The sequence below is a fragment of the Talpa europaea genome, assembly GCF_964194135.1.
Source record: "Talpa europaea genome assembly, chromosome: 9".
In the NCBI taxonomy this organism is placed as follows: Eukaryota; Metazoa; Chordata; class Mammalia; order Eulipotyphla; family Talpidae; genus Talpa; species Talpa europaea.
This window is the reverse complement of record NC_140076.1, coordinates 3,197,679-3,223,990: the sequence shown is the minus strand read 5'-3', so window position 1 is coordinate 3,223,990 and position 26,312 is coordinate 3,197,679. Positions and strand designations below refer to the sequence as shown.

General features: G+C 52.2%; 1 protein-coding gene across 11 annotated transcripts in view; it reads right to left on the bottom strand.

Annotated features, from left to right (window-relative positions):
- Positions 1-1,491: 1,491 nt before the first annotated feature.
- Positions 1,492-26,312, bottom strand: part of CAMTA1 (calmodulin binding transcription activator 1) — a gene marked incomplete at both ends in the record, with an annotated part of 637,202 nt that continues 612,381 nt past the window's right edge. For 2 of the 11 annotated variants that reach the window (XM_084243548.1, XM_084243549.1), the window contains 10 exons: positions 1,492-1,555; positions 12,790-12,864; positions 13,977-14,170; positions 16,814-16,885; positions 17,697-17,943; positions 18,409-18,596; positions 22,903-23,087; positions 23,835-24,150; positions 24,351-24,429; positions 24,791-24,987. In XM_084243548.1, the coding sequence (XP_084099674.1) occupies positions 1,492-1,555; positions 12,790-12,864; positions 13,977-14,170; positions 16,814-16,885; positions 17,697-17,943; positions 18,409-18,596; positions 22,903-23,087; positions 23,835-24,150; positions 24,351-24,429; positions 24,791-24,987 (1,617 nt within the window). Of the gene's footprint in view, positions 1,556-6,132; positions 6,312-10,210; positions 10,242-12,789; positions 12,865-13,976; positions 14,171-15,388; positions 15,410-16,813; positions 16,886-17,696; positions 17,944-18,408; positions 18,597-22,902; positions 23,427-23,834; positions 24,151-24,350; positions 24,430-24,790; positions 24,988-26,312 lie in introns of all 11 variants that reach the window. The other 9 variants (XM_084243539.1, XM_084243542.1, XM_084243545.1 and 6 more) reach the window with 9 other exon arrangements.

Below are 26,312 nucleotides of genomic sequence, written 5' to 3'. Positions count from 1 at the left end.
TTTCTTAAGCAATATTAGCATTCACATTACTTGGCACCATTGGCAAAAAAAATTTTTTTAAATAAAATAAAATAAACTCCTGGTAGCCAAAATTAAATGTAAACATATCCTTTTTTTTAAGTAATGTTACTCTGCCTTTTTTCCTAAGTCTAAATACAGTAGCTCTTTTTTTTTTTTTGCAGTTTAGTCATGCTTTAGCAAAATGTTCTTCTAAAGAACATTTAAAATAAAGTACTCTTATAGTGAAATAAAGTTTTTTTTTTTTTGTTTCATTTTACAGACCATAGCCACTAATGCTTTGCTTTTGTTCATTTCTTTTTTCTTGGTTTCATGCACATATCTCTTTAATATATACAATATGTACAAACAATACATCCACATTTTTCTCGCTCATTCAGACAAAACTATACAAATAATTTTATCTTGCCATGTTATTGACCTTTGTGAATAAAATATTTAGCAATTAATATAATCCCTTTCAAATATTTTCTCACTTTCCATTTCTACCTTCTATATATACACAGAAACTGCTCCGTTTGGATGAGATATCGCCAAAAATAATGGGATTTACTGGCCAGAACGCAGCACCACTCTGATCTTTTAGGTGGCAAATGTCCAGGCAAGGTTTATGATTCCTTAGAATGACTACAGTTTCCAAGGTTACTTAAAAAAGCTACATGCTTTACCAATTTCTCTAAGTTAATTCTCATTGCACGTGAAAGTAAGGCAAAGAAATTAAAGTGCCGACCGTGAGAAAGGGGACAAGATGATGACTATCTATACTCGCAGGTTCTTGGGGGGGGGGGGGGTTGGGGACCAGAAACTAAATTTAAACTCTGTAAGCTGTTTCCCATGATTCCCCGCGCATTCCCCGTCCACCACACACCCGCCCCTCTGCAAATTCCCACAAGACATTAAAAACCTGCAGATTTCAAAAGTTGCATTAAGTGTGCTGTAGAGATTAAAACAGAAACGAACACACGAACAAAATCAGATCGAAACAGTGAAGGAAATGAGAACACGCGGACCCGGCACAGATTTGTACGCTCCAGGTCCTCCACTGAGAATCAACCCCAAAGATTCAGCTTCTTGGAAATGACTGACAGGTGCAGGAAACAGTCTTCTCCCTTGTCGCTAGTGCATCCCCACCTTTTCTTATCAATATTTTTGGTATAAATATTTGTACAGTTCCACACGATGTTTGAATACAGCCCTATATGAGAAGGAAGCCGGCTCCCTCCTTAGGGAAGGAGGCCTCTTTCAGTTCCTTGTTTGCCCATGATCCAACAGAAGATTGAGTTCCAAGATGTCTTGCTGATCAAATGAAAAGTTGTCCATGAAAGTGCAAATGCAATGACCAAAACATTCCTGTTAAAATCCTGCAGCTGATCGCCCCCAAACTGCAGAGGGAGTGTGTGTGTGTGCATGTGCGTGCGTGTGTGTTGCGTGTCTCTGCTAAAAACGGAAATGAAAACAGTTTGAAAAGCAATGTCACATTGCTAAGGGATGCTGCTGTGTGTCTTCAAGTCCCTTGGCCTTTTTCAATTCTTTCACTCTGGAAGAGAAACAGAACAAACACCAGGTGATAACTACATAGTGAAACAGCACCAGGGCGCGGAGGGGGCGTCTACCGTTCCCTGAGTGGGAAACCAACCGAGATCATTCTCAGGATTGACGGCCAGAGGAACCTCTACTGAGCTGCTGGGGGACGTTCAGAGCCATGACTCCTCCTAAGATTCTGCGCTACATCAAGCCTCTGATCAGAAAGCATGCTGGCCTGTGGCCTACACGCCAACTCCAAGGGAAGAGCACGCTCACCTTAGAGAAAGCTAACTTCAAATATCTTCCTTTTTGGCCTGGTGGACCGCCAAGTTCATGCCCTGTAATTCCGTCTGCAGCAAGGAGGGAGGCTCCACGCGCGGTTATTTAGCCCTTGCTATGGGGGAGCTGGGCTGAGGCCTGCCAGGCCGAGCTACTGTGAACCCTGTCTCCCATCCGAGCAACCCTACAGCCTCACTCACGTACTGTGGCGTCTTTCTGATTGTCACAGTGCCTTACTCTCCTCCCACTGCACACTTCAGAGACATCACGCTCGCTCGCTTCCCCGGTGCTCCAAGGTGGGCAGCGGCAGGGCACAGCACGAGATGCTCTGTCCTATAGAGCTGTCAAGGGTCGTCGTCAAATTTAAATAGAATTGTTACAGCATCCTGGGAAGCTCCCAACAGCCGATTATTCGTTAATGATCACCTCCAGTCTCTATTTTTCCACATAAAAATGTGCCTTGGTTTTTTGACCTGGCTGCCAATAGAGATGGGACCCCGGATGAGCGGGTGAACTGCAATAATGTTCATCTTTACTGATGAGTTAAGAGCTGGATGGCAGGAAGATCAGAAGCCAGGGTGACCCCAGGGCCTGCCTTCTGAGGTCGGCCGTGCCGGATAAGCCACACTGAGTTTGTAGCTCTGCGAACCACAGTGACGTTTGTTTCCCAGAAATGGGTGTGAGAGGATGACTTTCACCGGACAGAAGCGGCAGTTTCTCAGACCTCACATGGTGTTTCTCAACAGCTGGTCGTTCTAAACCTCACTCCCCACACGCCCTGAGAGGAAGGGCTCCCTGGTATTTTGAGTTGTACCAATGAACTTAATTTCATTTTCAAACAAATGCTCGTTTACTTGCTAACTAGATTCTTGGTGACACTTGGGTGGGAAGAAGACATTCTGAGACAGCGTAACGGCTGCCTGCTGCCCTCCACAGGCTGGCCGGCTCAACAGAAGGCTTAGCAGTTATAAGAGCAAGTTAAGAAAGTAATTATATTTACCACCTCCGAGCAGATTCGTTTCTGAGTGTACCGCAAAGCTGATACAACCTCTTCAAAGAGAAGGTGCTCTCTTTCAGAAAAAAAGCTTTATCATTTCACCATCATTACTACTAGAAAGAATGATAATGTTGGAAGACTTGTTTGGTTTAGTTACTAAATGCACCCAGCTTGACCAAACAGTACATCTGCAAAACTGGCAAAGCCTCTTTTCTCAACAGCTGCATTCAGCATCTGGGGCCATGTTCATAGCTGGACCCAGGTAGTATTTACTTCTGAATTTTATAAATAAATATGCCACGGATTCTTAAAAATTTCAGGCTAATTTGGATTCCACTACAGTACAGAATTGTGCGTCATTATAGGTCCCTGGTTTTGGACATGCATACTTGATAAATGGCTTTTTAAAAATTGAAACATGCTATCGTCTGTGTTCAATTTTTAAACATGCAATATCTAGACTATCAGCCCTTTTGGCTGGAAAAATGCAAGGCGTGCACTGATGCCAACGTGACTCCTGGGCATGCAACGTCCGCACGTGTACAGACCTCTGTGCTGACTTATGCAAAATGTGCATGCTGCCTGGGGCTGAGTGTGCCCGGTGCGCCGGTACAGAACTCGGCCACAAATATGCAAGTGACTCCATCACTGAAGAGACTTCTAGAATCCAAAGACTCCTGAACTCAGAATCTGGTAGCATACACACAGAGATGTCCATTCACGGCTTCCCTACAGTGAGCAGGGATGCTTCCAGAATATTACATTCACCATCGAGAGGAAATAAAAAGGATTGTCAACTGGAAATGTTTTGCACGTTTCAGACCAAAGAATCTGTAATCAGCTGGTACCAGTGGGTGTGACTTTTCTTCTAGTTAAAATGGTCACATATGTTTTCAGTTTCTTTTGAAACTGATTAAAAAGTCAATCGAGGACTTCATCGTGTTTCGAAGCCCCCGTGAAAATCCCCTACTGTAAAACCAGTGGCGACCTCATGGGCCACTGAGATAAAGAGACACTCGTCCACTCAGAAGTGACCCCGAGGGGTGCACAGGGAGAATGGGAGCACCCAGCTTTCAGGAATACCTCCTAGTCTGTCCTAACTGAGCTAACATGGAGATTGCTTCTTCAGTTTCGTGATGAAGCTTCCACAGTATACAAGCATTGTAAGTGACAGGAAATGACTTAAATGACTTAGCAGGCATAGTTTTTAGTTTTTTAAAGGAGGAATTTTGAAAAGAGAAGAGAACGCTTATGTGCCAACAGCTCCCCAAGTCACATGGCACTTGCCAGCTTATTCAGGCCATTATCTCCAACATGTATGGGCAGAACCTGAGGCCAGGGGAGCCCTGCCCGGGACACCCCAACCTGAAACACAGTGCAGGGGAGCGGGCTGCAAGCCTAACTTCACCCCATTCTGCTGCCTCTAATATCTCAGGATGAAACATTGAAAAAATTCTTTTATTGGTTTTTCAAAAAAACTTCATAGAAAACAGGCTTTTGGAAAATTTCCAAAGCATGAGATGAAGAGGTTCTGATGACGACAATTAAGTTTTCTCAACTCTGAGATGTCATCCTTTACGAGACCTGAGGCTGATTTTATTAACATGTTTCGGAGAAAAAAACAAACCTGCACATAAAATGTACTTACTGCTCTCAGAACTCAGGTCTAGACATGCGACACGTGTAAAAAGACTGAGTCTAAGGACGGAGGCAGCACATGTTTAGCTTCCTTCTCTCATCTGCAGATGTGTCATAGCATCTTGCCTCTGAAAGTTTAGATGGAAGTGACCTGCCCCACTGGTGTCGCAAGTGGAGTTTTATGTTCCTTGAGGGTAGAGTATTAGGATAAGATAGAGGTGCTTTTTTTCTTTTGTTTTGAATCAAATGCCATTAGACAAGACACTGTCTGAATGTTATATTGCTTCCAAAGAAACAGAAAACAAGTAATTCTATCACAGAAGTGATTTAGAATATCTCACACTAGAATGTTTGTTGATAAGCCAGAAATAGATAATTCACATCAGAGTGTTTGAAGAAATTACAGGAACAGTAGATCAGCAGGGATAGTCACTAAAAAGCACATGTTAACTAAAAATCCCTCTAGCCACACTAACGGCTAACAGTCTTATCTTCGCGTGATTCCTCTTGCTTATTTGTGTTTCCAGAATGTGCTTCAATGAGTATGAGCTTCTTTTCAAATAATAACTGCCCCTGCTTGTCACCCTCTGGAACAGATACGTTCTTAAGATTTTTCCCAGCCACCGGTTACCTGCACTAACCATCTATGCCCTGACACCTGTCACTATGTCTTGTTCACGTGACAGAGGGAACAACTGAAAAAATCAGGGAAGGAAAAAGAGGGAAATTTTATAGACCCAACCCCAAATCATCGGTGGAACTCGTTTCATTGACAGCACATGTGTTCTAAGCAGGCTGTCCAGTAAGCAAACTTGGTGACTACGGACTGAACTTTTGAAATGAAATTATACTTGAAAATCTAGTCGCTGTGGCGCCCCTGCCTATGCCATCAGATACAGGCATTGCCAGCCACACGCTGCCTGTGCTACACAAACCCCAGGGAGTGTCCCTGAACTTGGTGAGCTTGGGCTTCTCTTAAGGAAGTGGAACTGTCTGTTAGACCTGTCCAGGCCTAAGAAAGAACTGGAACGAAGGTTCTACAAAAACAGACCCCGTCGTGATCTTACTGACTTCTGAACAGCTTTACGCAGAAGACAGGCACAGCAGTGTGGAGGTCATGAAGGCAGTGACCGCAGTAGACACGATGGCCTCCGCAGGCACAGGCGAGGTGGCTGTCGGGAGGCCAAACCCCAGGAAACTGGACCTCGGACCTGTAACCCTGGGCTGGAGCTCAGGCCCCGAGGATAGTGCGATTTGGGCCTGTGACCATTCAACCAGCAAAATGAAACACAATCCCAGGAAGTTCCCAAGCATTCTAGGCTGAAAAGAATCACTACTCTGGGATATTGTTGCAGCCTAAATCCCCCTCCCCCCACCCCCCTCCCCCCACAAAAGTGGCACCGTCATGTACTGAAGTGATGTGGTAAGCAACAGCACGAAAGCCAGCAGCCCACAGGCCCAGTTCCATCGGACGTCCAACGGCCACTATGGGTCCATGAAGGAGGCCTGCTCCAGAAACTTGTGCAAAGAATGGCCCCATGGGTAAAGCACAAGGCAAGCTTGGTAGTGCTCGGCCAGAGGAATGCTTCATGAGTCAGTGATTTCAGCAGGGACGGCCTCGCAATGCTGGACGTCAAGAAGACAAGGGCAGCGGGGGCGGCTTTCTGCTTAGTTACCTGTTGCTCTGAGAGCTGCAATAGCTCGTGGGGAATTTAGGAAAACAGAGATCTTGCCATTTTCCAGAAATCTCATTTGGATTGCAAAACAAAAAAGACAGAGAGGCCCGATAAGAATGGCACAGAGCATGTTGTCTGCCATTTAACACACACCACTGTGTTCCAAAAATATTCATTTCCTAAAAGAGGCAAGTAAGACAAAATTACTTTGGGTACTGAAACTGCATCCACGGTGACACATCCCACGTTCGTTCCTTACTCCTCGCTGAATACAATGGGCCACCTGGCAAATGCGCCTCAGTGTGTTTCAACTACGGAAGGGCACCGGGGCAGCCGAACGCTACGGCTCTGTCTCGCTTCTCTCAGTGAACAATCTACGCTCAAACATGGTCAGAGAACTGACCCTGGAGCAAGGTGCCCGCAGCAAAGCAAGGTGCAAGCGTAACCCACCTTGCTACCCACCCACCCCGACTCGGCGCGGGCCGCTGCTTGCTCTCAACCATCTGCACCGGCAGCACCACTTACCAAGGTCACTGGCCACACCTGGCAAGGTTAAGCATCTGGAAATCCTGCGGTCGTACAGAGGAAGTCTCTTGCTACATTTTTGTGAACAAAATGCGCTCTCTCTTCTTCCTCCAATCAGGGTTCTTTCACTACAGTAAGATAGTCACTGACTATGAGTGACTAGGCTGGCAATTTACAGGAAATACGTTATTTAAACACCAGAATTCCCTCTGCTTAGCCTGCTGCCTGTAGGCCTCACCCGCCGTGAGGCCTGCCAGGGAGTGACCATCACATTCAGGGAGAGAAGGAATCTGTCTAGGAGTGCTTTTCAGAGAGGGGCCGCGCTGATCTGTAAGCACATTTTCTGTTACCCACAAGCAGGTTTTGTCTTGGAGAAGTGGGAAGCCGCTTTCTAACTAGAGAAAGAGGCATCGTCCCATGGCCTCACTTCTCTGGGGCCGAAGCTGTGGGGTGCCTCAGCTGCTCCCCTGTTTCTTTGCATGAGGTCTCTGCTGCAGAACCAAACAGCGTCTCCTGGGAAGTGGCATTTTCCACACGCTCATTTTACGTTTCCTCAACCTTAAAATCTCTCCCATCACTTGCTCAAAGTTGCGCAACACCTCAATTAGCTGAGAAAAATAATGGAAACTGTCGATTCAACGGCCTGTGTATAACCAGAGTGTTCTCTAAAATAGCTTCAGTGTCCAGGACAAATGGACAAATGTCCCCAGCTGCGTCTGGAACTCCAGAGGGCCACACTATGCACTGAGTGAGTCAGGGACAGTGAGTGACTAGGCATGTCCGCCTGAGGAAGGGCTGCGTCAACCCAAGCTGGGCAGTGCAGAGGAACCTGGTGCTTGTGCTTGGCCTTGCCAAGGGAAAACAAATAATTTGAAGACAGGAATGCCATTTTCTGACTGCTGTGCAGCTGGGATTCACCTCTCGGGCCTCTTTCCATCGCTTTCTGCTTCGTTAACACGGGACTGGGTTCAAAGAGTGTTTTACATAAAATCTAATTCTGTAAGTGTTCGAATATTACCTTTTTTTAAAAAAAATATTTTATTTATAAATTTAAGCATACAATAGCTGGGGTACAGGCCCGAGGTGAGAGGATTTACCAGAGACAGAGTGGGGAGCAAAACAGGCAGATCTGCTGAAATCCACTGCTGAGGGGAGCAGCGGGGAGACAGGAGAGGTCTGCTGCGCCCTGTGGGTCAGCTCCCTGGCCAGGGATCGAACTCGTGCTGCAGTGGCTGCCGATAGCTTCATAGTGCTGAGACTTAACACCTTGCACCACCAGGGAGGACCCTCAAATACTATCTTTTGAGGTTTAATGCTAAAACATCTGAACTGTGGTCTAGTTTCTACATCGGTAAGTAAACTGTCTTCTCTGACAGAAATGCTGCTCTGAGAATGTGCTGTGTCCCGAGAGTTCAGCTTGGAGACCATCAGTCACGCTGAGCTATCTGATGGGAGAAGGCTTGTGGGTGGTTGGACGGAGCCACTCACACGCTACTCCCCTGCGGGCACACAGACATCACCAGGCCAGGAGGAAGCTCAGCCTCTAGGCCCCGAACTATTAAACTCCCCGCAGACTGGCAAGCGCGAGGATGTTGGGAATTTCCACAGGGGCCACAGAAGCTGAGGGCGGAAGGCAGCGGGATCCTGTGAACTTAAGGTCAGGGCTCTGGCTGGACTGAAAAGCACCTTTAAAAAATGCACTTTCAAAAATGATCATCAATGTACCAGAAACTAATTAAGTTTCGCTGCTTAATATTTTAAATAAACCTCCTTTTTAGCTACTATCCATGGTTTTAAATTGGTGAGATGTTAAGTCTCTTATAGCAACAGGTCTCCGGATAAACACACTCCTGTCATCACAAGTGCGTCAGCAACTACTTTTACCAGAACATCGGTCCCTTGCAGCAGACCGACTCTGTTGCACAGAGCACAACGGACATGACAACTTTCAGGGAAAAAAGACTGTCCGGGCCACATCTGTTCTCATGGGGGGCCTCAAGTGGAAGGAAATACCTTCTGTCTACACGGAGCGAAAGGGACTGGAAGAGAGAAATGGAGACATGTCCTTTCTCCTCTTCCAAATACAGACATCTCTGAGCCAGCTCCACCCCAGGGAACATGAAGTGATTCAATAGTGAACCGTCTAATTCTAAAGAGGAACTAGTTAAATTTACGAATGAGTTCAGCTCCTTAATATTTTAAATAAGCCTCCTTTTTAGCTACTATCCATGGTTTTACAGTGGCAAGCTGAAGTCTCTCACAGCAACGGGTCTCCGTACGCACACTCACCCTGTCACCTCGGGCTGGCGGGCTCTAGCTGTGGGCCGCGCCTGGCCAGCACGCATGGGAAGCGGCTCTACCGGCTGCGCCCACTGCTCGTGGCTGTGGGAGAGCCTGGGATACACACGGTCTGGCATTTTAAGACAAAGTTTGTCAACCTTTGACTTTAAAGAGAATGGAGACCTACGAGCACTGGTCTAGTTAGATGGGAGACAGTATCTCCAGCAGCTTCTGAGTTGTGGCCTTTGCTCTGGACGCGGGTGACTGCGGTTGGCGTGGGGTGAAGGAGGCGCTGAGTGGAGCTGAGAGGGGCGCCCCTGTCCTATTTTAGACGCAGCTGCCCTTACGACTACAGGGAAATGCCCTATTGATCCAACTCATCTGATTTTGGTGAATTCCACTCCAGATTTAAAACACCAGCTGCCTGCCCCAGCCCCTGACGTAGGACGCCTCGTACCCGTGTCCAGAGATCCGCCCCCCGCGGCTCCTCACAAGCCGGCGTCGCGTGCTGCCCGCAGCAGGGACACTCGTCCTGGTGTGGACACCCATCTGCTGTCACGTCTTTGAAACACAAACCCCACGGGACATCCCGTCTCCAGCACGGCACAGGACATACACATTTTAGGCCCCTGACATCGCCTTTTCTTTACTTGGGGCCGCCCTGGCCCGCTCTCTCCCCTGTGGAGAATGTTCTGGAGGGTCTGACGGGAACTCTGTGGGCTGACTTACCTCAGAGCACCAGGGGAAGGGAGTGTTAGGAAGGGGAACTACCGTGGGGCTCTCGGGGAAACAGTGATTCTGAACAAGAAACAGATTAGTTTGATAAAGACAAAGCGAGGCCAAAGCGTGTCGGGCCCAGCGCGCCTGCGGGAGGGGCCACTGGAGCCGAGGGCGCTTCAGGTGGCAGGTGATTCACCCCACATAACCGCTCGCGCACCGTTTCCCTGCAGAGCAGCCTTGCTGAGACGTGCCCCACCAGTGTTTTCTGGTAACAGTGAAGGTTTCTCCCCCAAGTTCTGAGCATGCCCTGCGGGGAGAAGGCCCTCCCTCGCGCTCACTCATGCACCGGCACAGCTACGGTTGAGACTGCTGTCCTGCGGGGTGGAGTAGCCGTGTTAGTAGTTAGGGTTAGTTCTTATTTTATCTCATTTCATTCAAAATGGATGTGAAACTTACTGGCATACCTAGGCTGCAGCCCCATGCAAGCAAGCAAAAAGCAAAATATTGAAAATGGAAGAGAAAGAGAAACTGGCTAGCAGGCAGCTAAACTCACCCTTTTGTACAGCCTATGGTCCACCAGGGGGCTTTAGACAGTAAAACAACACCAGAGAGCTATTAGCACGTGAGGGTCACAACAGAGGCTCATAAATAGCTTTATTTCAACAACAACAACAACAACAGATTAAAGTGTTCCTTTTTGGGGGGAGAAAAACAAGAAGACTGGCGGGGGGGGGGTTATGTGAAATGAGAAGGAAGAGAGTTCACCGACTTTAGTATGAAAATGTTGGGGTTCTATGACTTAGCAAAACCCTCGAGAAATGGGGCACCAGCTCTTGATTCCCGAGGCCATGCCCAAGCGCCCTCTGCAGGGGTTCTCGCGTGAGGCTCTCCTCCCTAGATTTTCATGCTTCTCAGGGACAAGGGACTTGACAGTTACCCTTCAAATCCTATTCAATCACCCAGAATGGAAACGGGGCGGCGTACATGCACCCCAGGGGAAACAGGAGTTCAAACCCCCAGGCTGGACTTCAGGGTTTCCTCACTGACAGGACGAAGAGGAGGGGGAAGGGTAGGGTGACCTTGAGCGGCCAGAGGACCAAGGTCACTGAAGTCTGCCTGTGCACCGTGTGGCAAAGGGGTGAGCGACAAAGACGCCAACGGGGCCTGGACTTCATCGCGAACAGCGGAAGGAAGCCCTGACTGAGTCCGCCTGTAACCAGCCTCCTGCTGGGCGTTAGCACGTGCGGCTTGTTAGGATGTGGACCTGGGCAGTCCTCACGCGGTTCTTCACCACCGCTTCACACCAAGAGAACCCTGCAAGCCTGAGGGGGGGGATTCCTTTCTTCAGCAATCTCTCAAGCATTGCCTCCGTCTCACCAGCTCGCACCGTCAGCTCGCCAATAGACAGGGCAGGGCGCTGGCCAAAATTAAGGGGGCGAGCGGTAGACTGAGGAAAAGCCGCTCGTAATGACCAAGGCGGCAATAGTCTACGTGTGCCCGTAGTTTGAGGAGAGAAATGGAAGAAACCAGGAGTATTTAATTTGTGAAGCTTCTGACTGATTGGAATCGGCCTAGAGGAGAGCAAGGTGAAGGTGCTTTTCCTGAAAACCCACCCTACGGGGGATGCTGCCGGCAGGCTCATCCGTCCTGGAGACGCAGCGCTCACACCTGCAGGCGGGAGGCAGGGGAAGCAGGGGCGGGGAACGCGGGAAGTTATGGAAAGGGGCCTCGGTGGGCCTTCTCCCCAGATAGAGCAAACCAGCTGCTGCATCTGGCTGTAAAAATCCTAACGCTGAGTCAAGGCCGTGGTCGGATAATAGGAGACTGACTTGGGGGTGAGGCTTGAAGCACGGATGTCACTATGTCACTGCCGCCCCCCACGGTGTGTCTGTGTCCCTGAGCACTTCCTATTTCGGGTGTTGATGTGTGTCTCACTGGTCAACTGGTGGGGGGCGAGGCGCCCCAGCTCCTCATGGCAGAGCAGACGGGCTTGCTGAGCCAAGGCTGAGTGGACAGTAGCTCCCCTGCAGCCGTTCGGCTGGGGAAACGAAGCGCTGAGGCTGTCCTGTAAGAGCCTTCACGCTGGCCGTGAGCGGCACCGTGTGGGTCCTTCCCTCACGTCAGCGAGTGTGTTGGTTAGTTTAAGCAAAAGTACAAGCAGACGGTTAAACCCCTACTTGGGCTCAACATCAAAATACCCTCAAAGCGAGCAGCCAGACGGCTGTAGGAGCAAGAGCTACAGCAAAGTGAAAGCTCGAGGAGTCAACTAGACCCAAACGCCAGGGCCCCGGGTGCAATTAAGGCAGAAGAGGAAACACGACCCTTGAGAGCCGCTCCGCGGCCTGCTTCCACCTGCCCGACAGAGCCTGGCAGAGACCAGACAGCGGCACGGACACCCCGGGCCAGGGAATGCCCCCGAGATGGTGGAAGAGGGAACAGGCACCTGGATTCACAGAGGAAACTTCACCAGCTCCCCAGTATCTCCCTGAAGAACCTAGTCCTCACAAAGCAAGCTCCAGTCTGAGGAGACAATGACACTGTCCGGCTGAGCTGGGAGGAGGCCTGTCTGCAGGAGCACGGGCGGGGCCCCGCAGCTCCGGGGCTGGCTCTCCCGGGTTTCCTTTCCTGCAGCCCCACCAGCCCTGACCACAGCCCGCTGACGCGCGTGTGAGCCAGCACCTCACCAGCAGAGGGCGCCCCGCCCCCGGGATCCGACAGCAGCAAGCTGGCTGGGAGGAGGGTACTTTGTACCCCTCCAGGGCACAACTCTACCTCTGTCCGGACACACGCGGGCAGAGGGGCTCGGAGTGAAGAGTATGGAGCCCCGGGCCCCTCCACACCAGGTCAGAGCGCACCTGGGAATTAAATCCCCATCCGGCTAAGCTGTCCTAACACCCAGAGCCAAGCAGAGCAGCACCGGCTGCCTCCCTGCTGCCCCCGCGGGAGCCCGGTGTGGACCTGCCCGAGGGCCTCGCCGCCAGGTCACCGGGCTCAGCTGTCCATCGTGACTGGGCGTGGGTCCTGATGGTTCGCAAGGGGACTCGCTTCCCATGGGAGGTGATGAGGGGTGAGACGACTGGGGCTCTTTGCTCTTTGTGGGTAAAATGGAGAGGTGGATGAGGACCCGCTTACCTGTGGCGGCAACGGCGTAGAAACCTCATTATTTTTCGAGCAGCTTGGTCCTGCTTCTTGGTGAGCAAACTGCTCCTGAAAAATCAGAATTTTGTTGTCACGGGAAGCACACTGTACTATTGAATGTGCAAAAATGAAAACTGGTCAGCAATGAGGGGGTTTTAGTCCATCAGCTCATGCCGCAAACCCGACAGCACAGCACAAACTGCTTTTCCTGAGCGGGGCTGGGCGTCAGGGGAGAGACTGTGGCAGGTGAGTCTGTGCACCCGGTGACGGAGCGACACTGAAGGTGGGAAGGGAGATGCTGCTTGGCTGTCCTTGCACGGTGCGCCCCGCTTGTCCAGAGGCTCCTGCCACTAGCCAAGTTCTCTTAGTTTCGAAGCTGATTCCCCTATTCCTCATTCTCTGGGCTATTGTTTTCTAAATTTCTTCCCCAGGGTACCTGGCTGCACCAAGAGTCACCTCCCTCCAAGGTGGAGCAGCGTGGCCTGCACTGCCAAGGCCTTACAGGTGCTGATGAGCATCAGCCACCAGGGAAAGAGGTGGCTTTCTGAGGGGAGGGGAGGCCAGGCTGCATTCTGATGCAGGCGGACGTGTGGCCACCACGTTCAGTGCAGCATCATTTACAATGGAACCCAAGTGCCCACTGGTGGAGGACTGGGTGGGGTATTCACGCTGTGGAAGGAGGAGGAAATATTACCATTCACAGCAAAACGGAGGGCGTTCGGGGAACTGTGGGCAGTGAGTGAGTCAGGATGTCAGAGATACACCGTGGACACTTTCACAGATATGAGTAAAGAGTCAACTCGGACAAATTAAAAAGGCAAAATAATTATAAATAGTGGACACGCATAAATGAAGTGAGATGTCTGTGGTTAAGAGACAGGGAAAAAGGCTAAAGGGGTGTGAGCAATGGTGGTGGAAGAAAAAGCTTGCTTGTTATGGGGGAGGGAAGAAATAAAAAACAGCTGGTACAGAAAAAAAACAACGTTGGTGATGTCCTCCATCAAAATAATTAGGTGTGGAAGGTGGAGAGAGGAGTAAACAGAAGCAGCACAGGGACAGCCGCATGGCCCAAGACGAAGCCTGCAATGGGCCGGCAGGAGCCCAGCCCTGCACAGACCTGGGGGCCGGCCCAGGGTGCGGCCCTCTGGGCCAGAGCTACCCCTGCACGACTCTCCCCCCACCTGAGTCTCTGCTGGACAATCACAGCTGTGCGGCGAGCCTGCCGTCTTTTGCCGAATCTCTTGTAGCTCCGGTAGTACTTCTGGATCAGCACAGCAGCGCGCCGGCTCTGCTGGAACTTTTTTTGTTCGTAGTAACTTCGGAATTTGCTCTGGATGAGTATAGCAGCCTGTGTCATCTTTTTATAAAGTGCATACTGCAGAGGAGAGAAGAACAGGCACTCCAGTAACAACCGCGCCACTCAGGGGAGCGCTGCCAGCTCGCGGGAGGAGGGCGAGAGACGGCCGCTCCTTCGTGACCAGTCTCCGCTTGGGGTTGAGTCAGTCACCGGCGAGGCCCACAGACACCGGCTCACCTACCTTTCCCAAAATGCAAAGCGTTACAGCCAAGGGTCGCTGTGGACAAGGCATTGCTTTCAATGTGCTTTTCCCCCAACAGCAAACCCTTGCCCCTCTTGAAAAATGTTAATGGCCGTACATCTAGACATTCGGGAATCTTAAAGACACATTGAGAAAGTGTGACTTTAAATGTGTAAGGCTGATATTCCCTGTCCGAGCCAGGAGCATCTGGACGGGCGCTTCGGGGCCACCCGGCCCCACGCACCAGCGCGCCACGTCCGCGCCCGGAGCCTAGCTATCTCCTGGAGACAAAGTCCTGAGTTACAAGGTCCCAAATACAAGGCTTATCATGAAACGCTGACACCTTTAAGCCATTTAACCTGCAAAAGATGAAGACTCGTAAGACCAACATGGCGGCGGGGGGGCTCCAGGGGACCCAGGAAGCCGTCACAGAACCGGGGTCCCAGGCCCGCCCGTCGGCCTTGTGCGCGCCTGGCCGCGTGCTCATCTTTCCAGCCTGGAGGCGCCAAACTACAGCGCGCTCTGCAGCCGCGTCCAGACGGCCACCGAGCCGGGAGGTCCTCCGGGGACGGGAGGCCACCGTGAAGCCTGGCTGAGAGAAGGCGGATGTCTGCGTGGATGAGGTGGGATGAGGGAAGGAAACGGCCTTCTCGACACAGGGCCCCTGCGGGATCCACCTTGGTCCTATCTGCCCCACAGGACATTTCGTTTGTCCAGCAGTCTTCCAAGACAAGAGCGCTCTGCCCTGCGGGGCCTCCATGGCTCCCGTCACCCAGGCCTGCGTGCGGGGCCTGCTGGGTGCCGGGGAAGGGCCGATCAGCCGAGGGCTCGCGGGCTCGCGGTGACTGGCTGGGGTGGGCGCTCGAGATTGACACTGGCCAAGAAAATGTGGTTGTTACTGCCAAACCCTCTGCAGCTGAAACCACATGGCCCCAGAGGACAGATGTGCGTGCCAGGTGGCCGGGCCGGCTACTGGCCCGCCTGCGGCTGGTGATGGGTGTGGAGTTTGTGATTCTGGTGGAATGGTTTGTGAGCGGGCTTGGGTGGGTCATTACCTTCAAGGCTATCCATGTCAGCTTGGGGGAGAAACAGAAAATACAAGATTAATGTTAGATCGCCGAAGATAATGAACTGAAAACCAGAACCAGTCAAACTCCCAACCAAAAAAAAAAATAGAAAGAACCAGGCAACGCTGGCCACACCGCCATCCTGCGGGAGGGAGGCTCGTCTTATATTTCACGTCAGCTTTTTGAAACAACGTGCCTTCCGCCTTGCTGGCTGTGGACGACACTCTCTTGGGAGGGGGTTTCTTGGGAAACCAGGCTGGTTTCTGGGATGAGTACCTGTCGCCGCCACAGACTTGGGACTTTAGCTCTGGGTGCTGCCCGTGCTGGGGAGGCTGGCCCCCCGCAGAGGCGGGTGTTCCTGTGGCAGGGCTACAGGCCCGGTGGTGTCAGCGTTTACACAATAGACCTTCATGTTCTGGGATCATGAACTCCAAGGGCTGGAGACCCCCACTTCCCACTAAGAGGGCTTCATCTTAGAAGAGCCTGGGCAAATGACAACCCCTCCCAGAAGCCCCGGATCTTAACAAAGGCACAGAGCCCTGTGTGACTGTCACACATCTCAGCCTTCGCGAGTCCTCACATGAAAACTAGACGCCTACCCAAGCACAACCGAATCAAAGTTCTGGAACCTGCTGACAGGCCAGATTGTATCACACGAACCAGTCCAGACTCAACTAGGCAGTCTTACTATTTCCTAGTCACCGAGATAGAAAGGTCTGATGTTAGGATGCCTTTGAGCCTCAGTGCCTTTATCTGCAAAATGGGAATGCCATGGTGTTACATCGTCGTGAGGAGCACATGCGAGGCTGTGCCTGGAGGAGCTAAGCCGGGAGAGGCCTGGACGCAGGTCCCTTTGCCCTCAGTGGGGAGGTCACCCCGCAGCGTTCCACAGGGCAACACCACATTAAGAGCACCCAGACAGGCTTCCTGCCGCGCTTTATGAATGGATTCAAGAGCAGTTAAGTATGTTCCGGGCTTCCAGAGATTTCCAAAATTTTTTACAGTTCTCCCTTTTAAAAATGGGTAAGAAGTTACAAAGGAAAAAAGGCTAAGGATTATGTAACGTATGTGATTCAAGATCAAAGGGAATGGCCAGCACGTCCCTTCTGTAGTCACAGTCCCAGCCTCCCTGAAGCCAGCCACATGGGTAACCCCCGGCACGGAGCCTCGCTCCATGCACAGACTGCTTGGTTTTAGGCCAGTATCTCAGGTAGGCCACAGTGCCAAAAGGCCCAGAGTTTGAACAAAAATGATTTGTGACTTTGGCCGCAGATGGCTTTTTGGTTTTTTTCGTTCCACTTCGGGACATTCCCCCCGGGTCTTAATCAGAGCTATTCGAGGGCAGCCTGGGAATCAGGCGCCAGATGTGGTGGGCGAGGCATATTTCCTACTGCGACCCCAACCGGTGTTTACCTGTTTGTATTTTCTGTAACAACGCTGGATGACAGCAGCAGCCACTTCTTGCTGTTCCCGCAAGGGTCGGCCCTTAGGGGTAATGGGAGGGGACAATCAGTAATGATTCTCTGAGGGCAGTGTCAGCCTTCCTAAGGCTTAGGTAGAATCACCCCACACTTAATTACCTAGCTCGGAATGGAGTCCCCAGGTCTGCCAAAAGACCGCAAAACTCATTTTAAATATAAATTAGGAAAAATAAAATGATCAGACTAAATCTCTAGCTACTTTGCTTCTAAACAGAACCCTGGTGTCTGGCTAGTGGGAGGTCTAACAATACTCACTTTCAAAGGATGATGAGTTGGATAGGTACTGTCTGCCCCCCTAAATGGCCAGTCCCCCATCATCTTTACTGAGAGAGCCAGGGATCTCTAAGTTTGGACTGGATGATTCCTGGCTTGGGAAGGCCTCTGCGAGCAAAGATGCCTCAGAGAACCCGAGTGAGACCATTAACCTCGCTCATCACCAACGCACGTGTGGTCGCTTACCACAACATTTCTGGGGGGCTATGGGCTGCCTAAAGTCAGCCCCTGGGCCTCCAGTTAGAAATCCCAGCTTATGTCACAAACTCCCGTGGGGGGCGTCAACTGTACGCTGAGTAAGCAGCACCCCTCGGTGTTCCCGACCATGGAGGGCGAGCCGGTGATAAGCCCCCGTTGCTGGTCAGTTCTGTTTCCCTAAAGCTTCTGAAAATTCTCCCTCACTTCACGGGACATAATCATTTTCAGTAAAATTTCTATAAACTGAAGGCAAAAATATCCCCAAAAAACCCATGCTTTTGTTTGAACGATTCTGACTTTCCCAATTTGGGGCTCCTTGGGAGGCAGGGCGCGGCCTGTTTCACCTTATACTTCCGGAACGCCGTCTGGACGAGCCTGGCAGCCTCATAGAGCTCCCGCTGCTCATGGTCAGACAGGGTCAGCTGCGCAAAGTCATTCTCCACCTTCTCGCTGGTGGACGCGCTCAGGAACTCTGACCAGTCCGCTGCCGAGGGGAGGCTGGGCTTCTCAAAAGCGATTTCACTGACTGGAGAGCCAACGGGGCTCAAGCTGGTGTTGGAAGTCGGGGTGAGAGGCTCGTTATATGCGCTTCTGCAACAAGAGGGGGGCGGAGAGGGGCTGGTGATGGCTGTACCCGACCAACCACACTGAGGGACGGACAGCGGGGGTCTCTGTAGGGGCCGCCGAGGACCGCTGAGGACCTGCCACTTTGGCAGGCGGGCTGCCCTCAGACTTAGGGCTGTGATTACCACCTGGGAGCATGAGATCAGCCCCATGCTGGACACTGGGTCCACCACACCCACCAGCCTGCCCCCGTGCAACTGCCGCTCCTCTTGGGAGAAGGCCTCCCAATCCATGATCTCACAGCCTCTGAAATGGGGAGACATCCCAGGCTGGGGTAGGAAGAGGGCCTGGAAGTGGAACTGAACTCATCCGAGTGCCACCTTCCTCCCTTGACAAGGTCTTACATCACACGGCAGTCCTCGTATCCAACCAGCCTCCCAGGCCCCCCATTGCATCCGGGAAATCAGTGTGGGGGAGGAGACCCAGGCGGACCTGATTTGGGCGGCGCTGGGCAGGTGGTCAACGTCTGCAAGGTAACTGGCCAGCCAGCTCATGGCACTGCTGATGGTGGCGGTGTCCGGTCTCTCCAGTGCCGCAGGCTCCATGGGCACGAAGTTCTCCTGCTTGATCCGGTCGGGCGTGGCTTCGATGATGTGTTCTGCCAGCGTCATCATGTTCACCTGGAGCCCGGGGTGCATGGGACACGCAGGTCAGAAAGTTTCCCCAGGTTGCCCCCAACACCCCGTCTGGACAGGCAGGAGCAGAGAAGGTGGGCCCCACCCAGCCCACACAGGCTGAGCCACCGCCAGGGGCACTGAGACTGGATCATCTCTCAATCACAGTCTGGCCACCAGCCTTCCGTCAAGCCCCTGAACATCTAGCCCGTGCCCACTCTCCGGCCCTCAAGGAAGGCCAGAGGAAGAGTGTGACAGGCAGTAATAAAGGAGGCTGCCACGTTAACGTGTTGACATTACTGGTTCCACCCCCATTCTGCCTCCCCAGGAGAACCCCAGTTTTCCAGAGAGCAGCAATGTGCCAACCCCAGTGGACAGCTCAGGTGGACACAGCTGATGATGCTTATTCTCTTGACCACCCAGCCATCTGGGGAGGACTGGGGCGAAGCTTTTGCTTTCCGGATAAGAGGTATTGATGCACGGGGCCCCGGCCCGCTCCTTCCCACCCTGACAACAGACAAGCTTGAGCTGCCGTCTGTTACCAGGCAGCAGGCACAGAGGACAGAGAACCCAAGAAGAAGGTGGCTGGGCCCCCAAAGGGGTATCACCAAGAACTGAGTTTCTGGGCTTCTGGCCATGTGAAGATAAAGAATCATTTTTAAATTAAACCACTGCAAGTAGGCTGCTGAGACTTGCACTTGCCCAAAATACAGTCCTAACAGATGCCCTTAGGAATCTACAAAAGTCGCCCAGAACGAGGTATGTTTTATCTGAATCAGCAAAGGGGCCTTGGTTCTAAAAAAATTCCTCTGCGTGTCTTTTGAAAGTGGAAATTGGAGTTTATCAGTTTAAGTTTTATTTTGTTTTGAATTCAGGAAACATGGGTTTATAGTGCTGGGTATGATACAGGGGAACAGGTTCCCACCTGCTCAGCCACACTCACCCACCACCAGGTCCTTCCCCTCAGACCACCTGGGCTGCTTCCCTCTTTGATCCTCTTCCTGCTCCCCCTCTAGCAGCCTCAATTCTGCAGCCAGATTTCTCGGGTCTGCTTTGGTTTAGATACATAACTTCATATACCAGTTACTAAAGGCACCACGCACATTAAGTCTGTGCACTAAGGCTTCTAACTGCAGGGCCTGGTGTTCCCTAGGCTCCTCCTGTCCAGGCAAGCTGGCGGCCCTGAGCCGGCTGGCCTGACGCTACGGAGAGGCCGATGGCCCATGCTCGCATGTTCTCTCTAGTCTCTGCTTTAGTATTCAGCAGCCATGTTGTCAGGGACACAGTGGTGACTGTTCTATATTCTTTTCATTTTTTTTTTAAGATTTATTTATTTATTTATACAAGCACTGGGTACAGTCAGAAGCGCAGGAGGGTGAGAGGATTCACCAGAGCCAGAGTGGGGAGCAGAGCAGGCAGACTGATGATAGACTGCTGAGGGGAGCAGCGGGCGGCAGGAGAGGTCTGCCACACCATGTGGGACCCTCACCCGGTGGCCAGGGATCGAACCAGCGCTGCAGAGGCTGTGGGCAGCTTCGCAACCCAGCACTCAACCGCTGCGCCACCAGGGAGGCCCTATTCTGTATTCTTGACATAAGAGGCTATAGAATTTCTAACTCACTGAGGGGGAAGAAGAATCAAGGCATGTGTATAGCTCTCTACACACATATGTGCTGAGGCTGTACATACTCTCTCTCTCTCTCTCTCTCTGCCTTGCTAGCATATAGACACATAGACTATCTTGCTAGACATGTAGACTATCTGTCTTTGTGTCTATATTGGCTATTTGTCTCGCTATTTATAGGTACACTATTGGGCTTGATATATACGTTCTCTCTTTTCTTTCTATATTCTTTTACCCTCTATCGCCACCAACCACTTCACGCTGACGTTTTCTGTATCATTTCACTTCAGCAGTGTCTTTTACAAGCCGCACACAGCATACTTTGCTTTTCTTTTTACCCAGTCTGAGACTCTTTAATAGAATTATCAGTTACCAAAGTGTGAATGAATCACATTTGAAAATATTCCTACAATAGCAGGCCTTCTGTTTATTATTTCTATGGTGGCTTCTTTCTGTTACCATTTCCCAGCTTTTTCCAGAGGAGTTACATTTTCACTGTTCCTCTATCAACAACTTAGACACTCTGGAGGCTGCTTTTACACTCCCTATTAACCCAACATTTCTGATAAGCTTACCTTAGCCTGTATTTGCCTACCAATATCACAAGTGGAACAAAATCTGTGACCTTCCCCAAGTAGGACAGTGACTTTATCACACTTTGATCTTCTTTTACTTATCTCCCTCATTTTTTTTTTAAAGATTTATTTATTTATACAAGCACTGGACACAGTCAGAAGCGCGGGAGGGTGAGAGAATTCACCAGAGCCAGAGGGGTGAGCAGAGCAGGCAGACTGACGAAGTACACTGCTGAGGGGAGCAGTGGGTGGCAGGAGAGGTCCGTGTACCATGTGAGACCCTCACCCGGTGGCCGGGGATCAAACCGGTGCTGCAGATGCTGTGGACAGCTTTGCAACCCAGCACTCAACCGCTGCGCCACCGGGGAGGTGCTCTTATCTCCCTCATTTGTTAAAATAACTTAAAATCTTAATTCTAGGTGTTTCTAAACATCGCTCCTCTCCTGTTTAAAGAGCCCCAACCCCCACCCCGCCTTCCCCCGCAGCCACACCCTAATAACCACACACGGGCAGCTGTCCTGGCTCTGGCCTTGCTCCTGCACAGGCATGGGCTTGGTGTGTCTAGAATCGCCTCATTATTTTTAATTGTTATTTTTCCATTTGGCTGATACATTTCTTTAGGCTGTTGCTTTTTGCACAGATGTGTACTCTTAATTTGACAAAATAGCATTCTCTCGATGTTCAGCGAAAACAAAAGGAGATTTTTTTATTTTCTCTTGGTCTGTTTCAGGAAAGGCACCCACCATAAAGCTGAGCTAGCCAACAACTACTTAAACCTAAATTAATTCAACTTCAACAAACTCAGGAGATCTAATTCCTGAGTCACACTAGCTACGGTTCAAGGCCCGTGAGGTCGTCATCACCATGCTCAGCAGGGTTTCCCCTCTTCCACACTGACAATTTCTGTAGCCTGCCATTTCGTATCAAGTGCTTATATTTCTAAATATTGTTCTAGATGGCTTAGTAGAGCTTCCTGGTCTGGATTCCACCAGGAACTGCTCAAACAGGGGCTGCCTGCTGTATCAAGAACTCTACCGGCACGTGGGCTGCACGGTTGCCGGACAGTGTGAGCTGCGTCTGTGCTGCGAAGACACAGTGGGTAGTCGTGACAAGTCTGCGTGGCCCAGAGCCTGGTCACTGTTTGGCCCTTTAGAGAAAAAATGTGCCAACTCCTTGTTTAAAATTTCACTTGATCTCTCTGACGGCTGGCGCTGGTAGATTAGCAGTGGAGCCCCCACGGGCACAACTGGTGGAAAAACGCTGGTACTTTTCACCCTGCACCAAACAGTGGGGGGGCTGGTGGAGGCTCCTGGGGTGCAGAGACAGGCAGCAGGTTGGCAGTTAGAATCCCCCGGGGAACACAAGCCTGCGCCCAAGCCCTCCGAGCCCCGCCCTCCTGCTGCATCACGTCTTCGGAAGCCCAGCTGAGCTTCCTGTGGGAGTGTTCATCCTCTCACATTTGTACTGGGGTCTATTACTAGACACTGGACTCTGCAATGAAAGCAAGTCAAATGCAAGGTCCTAGGTTGCACCTCTGGCCCTGTGTCTTGTAACTTATGGAACTTGCTTGCTCAGTAGCCTAGCCCAAGGTGACCTTGGAATATAGTCTCCTAATCCATAACAAATCCAATGGCTAAAGGGATTCTGGGTTTCCTAGCACTGTCCTTAAGGGCAGTCAGCTTTGAGGTGAGTTCACTGTGACTGCACCATGGTGAGACGATGGCCGAGCTGACCACAGCCACCCATCTCTCCCACGCTGCCCCAGGTCTCCACTCTCACTGCTCCTGGGCTGTCACCCGGTTATAGCTGGCACTTAGCACAGCGGGATCTGTTGCGCTGGCCGGATCAGCGGGTCACGCGAGCCTGCTGAGAGGCAGGGATGCAGCAGGAAGGCTCAGCTGAGAGCCGGTGGTGGGCGGCGGGCCCTCAATTCGCCATGCTGGAGTCACCAAAGGCACATGTGGCCAGGTAGAGACCCTCCCTCAGCCTGACGCGCACGCGCGATGGGCCTGCTAACCCTTCACTGGCGAGACCACGATGCCTTGGGACACTGACCGCAAAGCTCCGGGAGCTCGGGGCAGCAGCCTCGGCGGCTCACCTGCCCGGGCCTTACCTGGATGTCGTCCATGGGCTGCGAGCACTCCTCACTCTCTGCACTGGCCCGGCAGGGCCCCATGTCTGTGTCCACCACCTCTCTGTTAGCCATCATCAGCACACTCATTGGTTCCCGGGGACGCACCTGGGAAGGTGCTGCCTCCTTTCCTACACTGGTCCCCTTCGGATTTCCAGTCACCTGCACTGTAGACACACCAATGTAAAGATCTTTGGAATTCCACTTTACTACAGGCTGAGATCCAGAGGCTTGGAATCCTGCAGGCTCGGGAGAGGGAGGGGAGAGTTCCCGGCTGTAGTCCCTCACTCCTTCACTGGGGCTGATTGTCTCGGGGACACACTGCTTAGAACTAGGGCTCTGCTTCCTGAGATTGGGCTGTTCCAGACTCAGTGCAGTGGACAGCAGCTTCTCCTGCCTTGCCTGGAAGTGCTCAGGGTTCAATTTATGCTTTTTGGGAGCTGGATAATCTTTGTGGCTCTCACTGCTGTAGTAATTAGAGGGTTCAGACCGAGGTCTTCTCAGCTCTGAAAAGTACAGTAGAAAGGACAGTCAGGATAGGTGGCAAAGTCAGGAAACCTAAAGAATTAACACTTTCTCTATGCCTGAGAGACACAAGGGGCAAAGTGGGAACTCGGGGTGCACCCCTCACTTGTCAGTACCCCCAGCAGCAAACACCGCATTCACTTCCTCTTCCTCCTCCAAAATGTGTACCTCTTTCAGGCACGGACATGGTGTTTTTGCTGCGTTATGCAGATGGCAGGGGTGGGGAGGCACTGGGCATCTTATAGCCATAAGGAAAACCAGAAACAGAAAAAACCCAAATAAATAAAGCCCTTAAAAGTGGGTGGCTATGCTACGGCCTCTCCTGGGGGCAGCGGAGGGGAAGTGGCGGACAGGCCGTCGGTCTGAGGGGTGACCATGCGGATGGCTACCTGGATTGGTACTTGCAATGACGGTGACGCCTTTGGGTATCTCCGGGGAGTGGGTGGCTTCACTGTGCCACTGGGTCATCCAGCTGTCTGGGCTGGGATCCTCGCTGGGAGGACAGTGCACACGGGGGGTCTGGCCCAGCTGCACCTGCTCGTCCCTCTGTAGGTGCTCTAGGCACTCCGCTAACTTCACGTGGCCCCGCGACCGGGCGATGCCCAGAGGCAGCCGCCCCAGCGAGTCGGGGATGGAGATGGCCCGGCGGTCCCACTTGTACAGAACGACAGCAGCCTCCAGGTGGCCGAGGGCGCAGGCCCACATCTAAGGCGGGGACAACACCATGGGGGACAAGCTTTACTTTAACCACCGCCGCCAAGGCGCCCCTCGCTGGCCCTCTCAAGCCACAGTGGCTCTGATCAGGAGCACAGGTGAAGGGCAGGCACAGGGGCAGGGCAGGCACAGGGGCAGGGCATCCCCCATGCCAGGCCAGAGAAGCAGTGGGGGGCCGGGGGCGCCCTTACCAGGGGAGTGCAGGAGAAGTGGTCCACGTTCAAGGGGTCGACTTCCAGCTCCAGGTCAATGCTATCTGCGTGCTTTGTGCTGGAAGGACAGAATGACATGGCCACCTGATTAAACCACCTTGAAAGGAAACCTCAGGAGGGAAGGAACCCCACAAAGGTGAAGCCAACCTGGGACCCTAGCATCCCTGACATGAAGAAATAGGGCGCAAGTCCCCAGGGGCACTCTCTGCTAATAGACCAACCAAACCCCAGTGCCCACCAGCATCGTGCTTGGCATCCCTCGGGCACAACTTCCTAAGACCCAGGCCATGGTCCTTAGAGGAAGCCCTGGGCTCATGGGCCGGCGCTCCCGTGGCAGCTTTCCCCCTCGGCCAGGAAGCCTCAAGAGGAAGTTGCACACCAGGGCAGGAGGACCACCACGGCCTGCACCCTAGCCTTACCGCCACTTGATGAGGGTCTGGATGAGGGTGGCGTAGCCCTGGGCCGCCGCCAGGTGCAGGAGGGTCATCCCACGGAAGGTCTTGGAGTGGATCAAGTGCTTGGACTTGGCCCAGCAGGCGCGGCTCATCATCTTCTCGCAGACCACCACTACGCGGCTCTCGAAGCAGCCCCCCAGCGTCCCGGGGGCCGAAGCACACTGGGCGGGAGAGCACAGGTCAGGCCCGCCACCCCCGGAGGCCCTCCGCCACGTCAGCGCGTGATGGCGGGAGGCAAAGGCGTCGCGAGGAGCTACGCGAGCCGGGAGATGCAGGGCTGAAGACGACGAGACCCAGACAGGGAGTGAGCCCCGGCCAGCCAGCCTGGCAGGGCGCCTGGGCTCTGAGGACAGCAGTGTCCGCCTGTCACAGCTGACCACAAACTTCATGCGGCTCCATCTCGTGAAAATGCTTAAAAATAAAAGGGCCCTGGTCCCCCAGCTGAGGTGAATGTGCAGGTGAAGTGTTGGGAGAGCAGAGCTGGGAGCTGCCCAAGGGCTTCACCAGGGCTCTGGGGCCCTGACTCCCGTGCTCCTTTGGAAGGAGAATGAAGTTAATGGGTTTGGGTTTCAACAGGCTCCCTCCTAAACAGTAAGAGGTGCCTGGGGGGAGCACTGGAGACGGTGAGATTTACACAATGGTGGTCCCCAGGGAAGAGCGGTCCTCTCGTTTAACCCCTTGGCTCCACCACCTTCAGTCAGTTGTGAAGGAAGAAAAATAAAACCCAAGCCAGTAGCCTTAAAGTGTATTTGAGGCTCTATGACAGCAGTTTTGCGTTTAACACCCTCCCCCAGACACACGGCACTCTCCTCCTCGTCTCTGGCATTATTTAACGTATCTTTTCCAGTAACAAACCCCCTACGAGCCCTACAGAAAAACTGCTGCTCCTCACTATTCTTTAAGTCTGGAAAAAAATGCCCGCAAAAATGAAAAGGCAGATGACAGTTAGGACGTCATCCTCACTTGAGCTGTAAACACATCTTACAGGAGAACCGCTGGGTGACCCCAACCTGAGCAGAACGGCCTTGACCCCAGAGGCCTCGGCAGAGCCAGCCTATGCACACCAGGCTCACACACTCATGTGCACGTGGAAACCACCGGCCAGTGAGCCAGGAGGGGATTTTTCTTGCAATAAACAAACAGCCACGTCTCCACGGCTTAAAGCAGGCACAACCGTTTATCCAAGTCAACTTAGACGGAGCAGAGTCCTCGGGAGCAGTTAAGGTGGGTCAGACGCTCACAGTGTTAGGGGGAAAAAGGATGTCCCAAAGCAAATTCCATATAGGCTTTGTGGACTCCACCCCCACCCCAGGTCAAAGCCAGAGACACTGGGAACTCCAAATCCCATCACCACCCAAGGGAAGGTGGCTGGGACCTGAGGGTGGGGTTAAGCAGCCAGGTGGATACAAAAGGCAGACACGTGGGCTTTGGGGGGCTCCATTTTTGGGCTCTCGGCCAGCTCAGAGCGTCGGGCCAGCTCTGAGAG